The sequence below is a fragment of the Neofelis nebulosa genome, chromosome 10, assembly GCF_028018385.1.
Source record: "Neofelis nebulosa isolate mNeoNeb1 chromosome 10, mNeoNeb1.pri, whole genome shotgun sequence".
NCBI classification, from domain to species: Eukaryota; Metazoa; Chordata; class Mammalia; order Carnivora; family Felidae; genus Neofelis; species Neofelis nebulosa.
Window position 1 is genome coordinate 11,626,971 of NC_080791.1, and position 7,624 is coordinate 11,634,594.

Sequence of the window (7,624 nt, forward strand, 5' to 3'; positions counted from 1 at the left end):
GCTCCAGGCTCCGAGCCATCAGCCCAGAGCCCGACGCGGGGCTCGAACTCACGGACCGCGAGATCGTGATCGTGACCTGGCTGAAGTCGGACGCTTAACCGACTGCGCCACCCAGGGGAGTGATTTTAACTTCAGGTTTATGAATTTACTCATCAAATCGATACTGATGGCTTACTCTCTAGCTTTTCTTTGCCTCTCATGGGACCCTCCCCCAGAACCCACGCCCACATCCCATCTTGGACACACCCCTAAACCCAGTGTTGCCAAGCTCCTGGCACCTGCCTCAGCTGCTGCCTAAAAACTGAAACAAGAGCCCTCTCCTAATGTGAAAGACCTTCCACTGGGTCTCCCCCAAAGTGTTGCCTGCTCACCGGTCACCCAGCCTCCTGTCCTCACTTTCTAGCTCCGTGGTGGGAGCAACCATGGCCTGGAGTTTCCACGGGAAAGCCCAGCTTGGGGGACTGCTCCTCTCCCTCTTCGGCTGGGTCTGCTCATGTGTCACCACCATCCTGCCCCAGTGGAAGACTCTCAATCTGGAACTGAACGAAATGGAGACCTGGATCATGGGGCTTTGGGAGGTCTGCGTGAATCAGGAGGAAGTTGCCGTGTGCAAGGCCTTTGAGTCCTTCTTGTCTCTGCCCCGGGAGCTCCAGGTCTCCCGAATCCTCATGGTAGCCTCCCACGGGCTGGGGCTACTGGGGCTCCTGCTCTCTGGCTGTGGGTCCGAATGCTTCCAGTTTCACAGGATCAGATGGGTATTTAAGAGGCGGCTTTGCCTTCTGGGAGGGACTTTGGAAACATCTGCTTCAGCCACTACCCTCTTTCCAGTCTCCTGGGTAGCCTACGCCACGATCCAAGACTTCTGGGATAACAGCATCCCTGAGATTGTGCCTCGCTGGGAGTTTGGAGATGCCCTCTACCTGGGCTGGGCTGCTGGTATTTTCCTGGCCCTTGGTGGGTTACTCCTCATCTTCTCAGCCTGTCTGGGAAAAGAAGACGTGCCCTCTCTCCAGATGGCTGGCCCTAGAGCCCCGCCGTTCTGTGCCCCAGCAAATGAGTCCAATGACTCCTTCTATCTAACACCAAGACCTAGGAACCTGTTCATCTAGGACCTGCTTCCACCAAGGAATCTCCGGAATAAAGGAATGTCAGTAGAACCCTTTCCCTTCCTTATTCTTTACCACCTTCTATATATTTTCCTCATTTGGGGGTGGTAGTCGCTGTCCCAACTTGATAAGGATTTGACTATCATGGTGATATAGTGATCCTAATTTGAGAATGAAAAATCAAGGCATAGTTTTCTAGCAAACATGTTTCTGACTTAGATTTTACTTGTATAATACGCTTTTAAACTCATAACATTAATTATGTACTTGATTCATTACTAAGGAAAATATATTGCAAAATTGGCTCCATCATAGAAAATCTAGTGTGAATAGCCACTGCAGATATAAATAGAAATGCTAGAGAATATGCCTTGGCAAATGAAAATGAATTATTGGCCCAGGATAGCCTCTTAAGATAGGAAGCTTCCTTGTTTGTGTTCATTTTCTGCCTCTGGCACACAATTTGAAGGGGAGCTTCACAATATATCTTCGTGATTTCGTAGATTCCTTTTTTTTTTTTTAAGTTTATTTATTTTGAAGGAGAGAGAATGCACGAGCTAGGGAGGGGCAGAGAGAATCCTAAACAGGCTCCAGATTGTCAGTGTAGGGCCCGATGCGGGGCTGGAACCCACGAAACATGAGATTGTTATGCCCAGAATTCGTGATCCCCAAAGACCACCAGGGAGCCGAGTCCGATGCAAAAGCAAAGAGCCTTTATTCAAGATAGGTCGAGCTCAATCCCCTACCTGCCCTGATGCAGTGGTGAGATACGGGAGAGGGGGAGGGGGAGGGGGAGGGGGAGGGGGAGGGGGAGGGGAGGGGGAGGGGGAGGGGGAGGGGGAGGGGAGGGGGAGGGGGAGGGGGAGGGGGAGGGGGAGGGGGGGTTTCAAAAGCACAAAGGTTTTATAGGGATCATGGCCTTAGCTGATTGGCTGGGGAAGGGTCGTGGCCTCAGCCGATTGGCTGCCAAAGTGTGGTCCCAGGTCAGCAATTATCAGCGTCACCTGGAAATTGTTAAAAATGCAAATGTTGGTCCTGGTGGTCACAGACCCACTGAATCAGAAACTCTGGGGGTGGGGCTCAGCAATCTGTGTTTAAACAAGTCTTCCAGGAGATTCTGATGCACCTGAAGTTTAAGAACCACTGTGTCTGAGGTTAACATGTTTGGCCTCAGTGTATACAGAACGTTTCTCACTGGTCACCTATTAACCACTGGCTGTCAGCCTTGCTGTGCTATATAAATACCTAGCACCAAACACCATCCCCAGAGACTCTGATTTAATTGGTTTGGGGAGGGGTCAGTTATTAAAATACTCTCAGGTCATTCTAAGCCTGGACAAGGTTGAGGGCTCCTGCTTCTGGCCTCTGAGAGAAGTCCTCCCTCTTCTACTCACACTTTCCATGCCTCTCACACTCCCCTTCCTCCCACCTCAGACTTCGGAAGAATGCATCAATCGGTAGCCTGCTTTCTTAGAAAACATAAGTTACTCAAGGGAGGGATGCGTGGTCTGAGGTTTGAGCGGGAACTTCTTTCTGCGGACATGTCAGGGACATAGTCACTAGTCAGCCGGCCTAGGTCTGCTCTTTCAAGATCATCACCTGAGCTGAAGTCGGACGCTTAACCGACTGAGCCACCCAGGTGCCCCAGTTTTGAGGATTCTTAATATCCCAGAGGAAGACATACTCTTGTTTCTGCTACGTTATGGGGCTGTGAGCGGTCAGCTCTGTCTTCTCAGTGTGAAGTTAAGAAATAGTGTGAATGAGGGGCGCCTGGGTGGCGCAGTCGGTTAAGCTTCCGACTTCAGCCAGGTCACGATCTCGCGGTCCGTGAGTTCGAGCCCCGCATCAGGCTCTGTGCTGACAGCTCAGAGCCTGGAGCCTGTTTCCGATTCTGTGTCTCCCTCTCTCTGACCCTCCCCCGTTCAGGCTCTGTCTCTCTCTGTCCCAAAAATAAATTAAAAAAAAAAAAAAAAAAAAAAAAAAGAAATAGTGTGAATGAGTAGTTGGGTGAACAACTATTCTGGTTTGCCCAGGACTGGGCACTTTCAGTGCTAAAGCTAGGAGAGTCCCAGGCAAACCAGAGCAAATTGATTACCCCAGAGTGGCTGTGCCTAAGATCTACCCAATGTGGGCATGTACGTGGACGGAATTATCAGCTTCTCAGCAATATCTTCCACTTCCACCATATGCAAAATCACGTTATAAATCCTTCAAAACGGAACCCAAATGTCAGCCGAGCTACCCAAGTTGTGGTTACAAATAAAGTCCCCTTCACAACGACCTGGGTGCCTTTGCTTGTCCCACCTCCACTGGCAGGCCCTCAGCCTCATTACCCACCTCAGGTCTTCCTCAGGCATTCGTGCAAGTCCTCAAGGAAGAGCCTCAAGCTTACCCATAAACCTGTCTGTCGGCTGAAAGCACCCTGCACCTGTTCCTCTCACTGCCATCTACAGCCCCCACCCCCGCTCCCCTACTCAGTCTAAAGAGTCCACGATTCCTGCAGAAGAATAACCAAAGGTGCTCACTCCCAGTGTCCGCAAAGAGGTCACTTCCCCAAGCTCAGAGGCATGCGGGATTGCTTGCAAAACTGAGACCCCGCTCCCCAGCGCTGGTGCTGCGCTTTGCCTGCTCAGCTCTGGGGCTGCTTGTGCTCAGACGCCTCCCATTCTGGACAAAATGGCCCTGGCTTCTTGATAGCCGCTGCTCAAGCAAGAACACACACACACACACACACACACACCCCAACACAAGTATAAACAAGTTTGCTGGCATAGCCCAGCACAGTTCCCTCCTCAGAAAAATAACACGGGGTTCGTCGGTTTGTTTTCCTGAGGACATGAGTCAGCCCAGGTGCAACGTCATCTCCAGCAACTTTTTTTTTTTTTAATTTATTTTCTTAAAAAAAAAATTTTTTTTATTAACGTTTATTTATTTTTGAGACAGAGAGAGACAGAGCGTGAACAGGGGAGGGGCAGAGAGAGAGGGAGACACAGAATCTGAAACAGGCTCCAGGCTCTGAGCGGTCAGCACAGAGCCCGACGCAGGGCTCGAACTCACGGACCGCGAGATCATGACCTGAGCCGAAGTCGGACGCTTAACTGACTGAGCCACCCAGGCGCCCCTAATTTATTTTCAAGTTAGTTACCATACGGTGTAGTCTTGGCTTCAGGAGTAGAACCCAGTGATTCATCTCTTACATATGACACCCAGTGCTCATCCCAAAAAGGGCCCCCTTAATGCCCGTCAACGTTTACCTTCTTACCCAGAGTGGGGTGCTCTCTGGGAGTCATGGTTTCTCCAGAAAGCTCCTTTCCCTTTTATACGTGTCCTTTTGTGAATGTCCAGTCGATGTACACAAATCCAAATGACTCCTAGGTAAATACATTTCTGAGCATAAAAGGGCAGTTTGCACCAGTTATATTCTGGCTGTGTATGGTTCCAATACCAATTTCACCAACCTGAGGTGGGGTATCAGGTTGAGGGCCTGCCAGTGCAGGTGGGAGAAGCAAAGGCACCCAGGTCATTGTTGTTAAGGGGACTTTATTTTAGCCACAGCCTGGGTAGCTCGGCTGACATTTGGGTTCCGTTTTGAAGGATTTATAACGTGATTTTGCATATGGTGGAAGTGGAAGACATTGCTGAGAAGCTGATAATTCTGTCCACGTACATGCCCACATTGGGTAGATCTTAGGCACAGCCACTCTGGGGTAATCAATTTGCTCTGGTTTGCCTGGGACTCTCCTAGCTTTAGCACTGAAAGTGCCCAGTCCTGGGCAAACCAGAATAGCTGTTCACCCAACTACTCATTCACACTATTTCTTAACTTCATGCTGGGAAGACAGAGCTGACCGCTCAGGGGTGAGGCTCAAATATCCACGAGTTATCCTTGGATCTTTACAGGATCTACAAGATGCATCCATCTCTTCATTCATCCATCTGGTCATTTATTCAGTCATTTAACAAATATGCACGGAGCACCTACCATATCCTTGGTATTGTGCTAGGAACCAGGAATAAAAAAGGTAAAAGACAGAATTTATCCCTGCCCCTCGTATAGGCAAATAGGGGAGACAAATACTAATATGAAATCACTTAAAGGGAAATGGTAACCACAACAACCCTTACAAATTTGGAAAGGCATGTGCTTCTATAAGATCACGCAACAGGAGAAATTGTAGCCTAGCTGGGGAGTCCCGCATGGATACCCTAAAGAAGCAATAATTGGGTAAAAGCTGAAGGATGGACAGCAGTTCTGGTTGGAGAAAGAAAAATGTGGAAGGCAAGGCGAGTGAGGTAGGAAGCAGCCAGACTTGCAGAGCCTACAGGTCATATTATGGGACACTGTCTCTACCTTCAGGACCACAGGAAGCCAAGCATGTGGCCAAGAGTTGGAACTCAGCCCCCAGGTGACCACAGCTGTACCTGCTCCCTCTCCTCTAACACCTCACCCCCACACAGTTTCCCTGATTACACGATTGTGTAGGGAGTAAGAGTTTACAAAACACTTCCACGTATCTTGGTAGTATTATTAAACACATCTTGAGAGGTTTTTTGGAGGTTGGGAGAGCAGATATTATTTGGTTTGCTAATGAGGAAACTGAGATCCAGAAAATTTAGGCAACATGCCCATGTTGAGTAATTAGCTGGTCAGGACTTGAACCCAGGGCTTCAACATCAGGGCAGTCTTTCTTCACCCCATCCTGTTGCTTCTTAAAGTTGGATTGCTGAGATAACCCACCAGACCAAGGGAAAAATTAGCAATGAAGCAGAAGGAAAAACCAAAGAACTACAAAGAAAAATCTTGTCCTTTGTGCTTTTGTTGAGGCCTAAACATAGGGCTTTTACTGCCCGGTAGCTCACCTGTTCCTTCTGGTGGCTCCCAGCCTTTGTCCCAATCCCATGTGTGCAGGTGCTAATGGGATATTTGTCACCAGCGTGTGATCATGTCCTCCAATGGAAACACACACACACACACACACACTACACACGCTAAATATTTTTTAAGAAAATATTTTGTCTTCCTAACTTTCCCTATAAAGGACACAGCAGCATTTTTTAAATGGGGATGAGAATTGTTGATTGATTCCCAAATAATCAACAGCATGTCATTCCCAGACAGGGATGTGAATCCACTTTTAGAGGAAGAAGATGCTTTTCACTTAAAACTGCCACTGTTTTCATCTACCTACTTTGTAGGGAAAATAATGAGAGATAAAAATAGAACTAATTAAGTCTTGGCTTCAACTCAGCCTTTTCTCATGTAGACTTGCAGCAAATTATTCTAACATGGAAAACACTTCTTTATTGTGGCTACACATGGAGACGTGTGTTGTCATGTGTATTAGAAACAGCAAAGGACACCAGTCAATCGGAATTTCAAGTCACAAGCTTTTATTATGTGCACACACTGTAAGAAAGAAACTCAGGGACTCACCAGATTTGATGCCTCAGTGCCATCCTCCCCACCAGCCTGCCTTTGGGTCTGAAAACCTCGCCATCAGCAGACAAGGCATTCCAGAAGGTCCCTATTAAAATACTCATCTGGGGCTCAGTCAGTTAAGCATCTGACTTTAGCTCAGGTCATGATCTCACAGCTCGTGGGTTTGAGCCCCACATCAGGCTCTGTGCTGACAGCTCAGAGCCTGGAGCCTACTTCGGATTCTGTGTCTCCCTCCCCTCTGCCCTTCCCCTGCTCACACTCTCTCTCTCTCTCTCCTTCAAAAAAAAATAAACGTTAAAAAAAAATTTTTTTTTTAATACCCATCTGTTATCCTTCTGGGCCTCCAAGACTCCAAGACTCTAGAGGAAGAAGTCCTAAGGGAAGCCAATGTGGGTTAGACACATTTGGGGATGGGAGAGAAGTCAGAAGTAGTTTCATGAGCTTCTGGACAGGAGATGTGTCTTAGCAGCCAGGATGAGAACAAAGGACACTCAGAGTTAGGAAAATGTTTGTAGTCACCGGCCTCAAACATAGAACCAAAGAAGCTGGAGGTCACTTTCCACTCTACTGATTGATGGACTTATTTTTTAAGCCATTCTTGCTATTTCATCCACATTTATAGAATGTAGATTAGACTTCTCTGTTGCTCAGAATTTTTAACAAAGCCTCAAAGTCAAGTCCCATGGGTGCTACATGCCCCCAATTCTAAAGACAGGGGCTAATACACTGCTTCCAAGAAAGGGCCAAGCTGGCCAGCGCCAGACCCAACAGCCTGTATAAATGAAGCACACAGATTCATTAGGTGGATTCCTGGAAGGGAATTCTTAACAGTTGGTGGGGGGCGGGTATGGTGATGTTCTCAACCCTTCCATGTGAGAACAGGGTGGAGATGGACCTTGAGAGAACCATGCAGAGATGGGAGTTGTTTCTAGCAGGGCAGACAGTACCTGAAACACACCCACCCCACCCCTGCTGAGCTGCGGAAGCTGCACAGGCCCATGCCTGCTGCCCTCAGGATGGTGCCCAAGAAAGTTGAGAAAACCTGACCTGTGTTGCAGAGGCACAGAGAAGGGTGCCT

General features: G+C 48.3%; 1 protein-coding gene across 1 annotated transcript; it reads left to right on the top strand.

Annotated features, from left to right (window-relative positions):
- Positions 1-422: 422 nt before the first annotated feature.
- On the top strand, positions 423-1,109 carry CLDN25 (claudin 25). Its single transcript, XM_058690369.1, has one exon. The coding sequence runs from the start codon at positions 423-425 to the stop codon at positions 1,107-1,109; it is 687 nt and encodes a 228-aa protein (XP_058546352.1).
- The last annotated feature ends 6,515 nt before the right edge of the window (positions 1,110-7,624 follow it).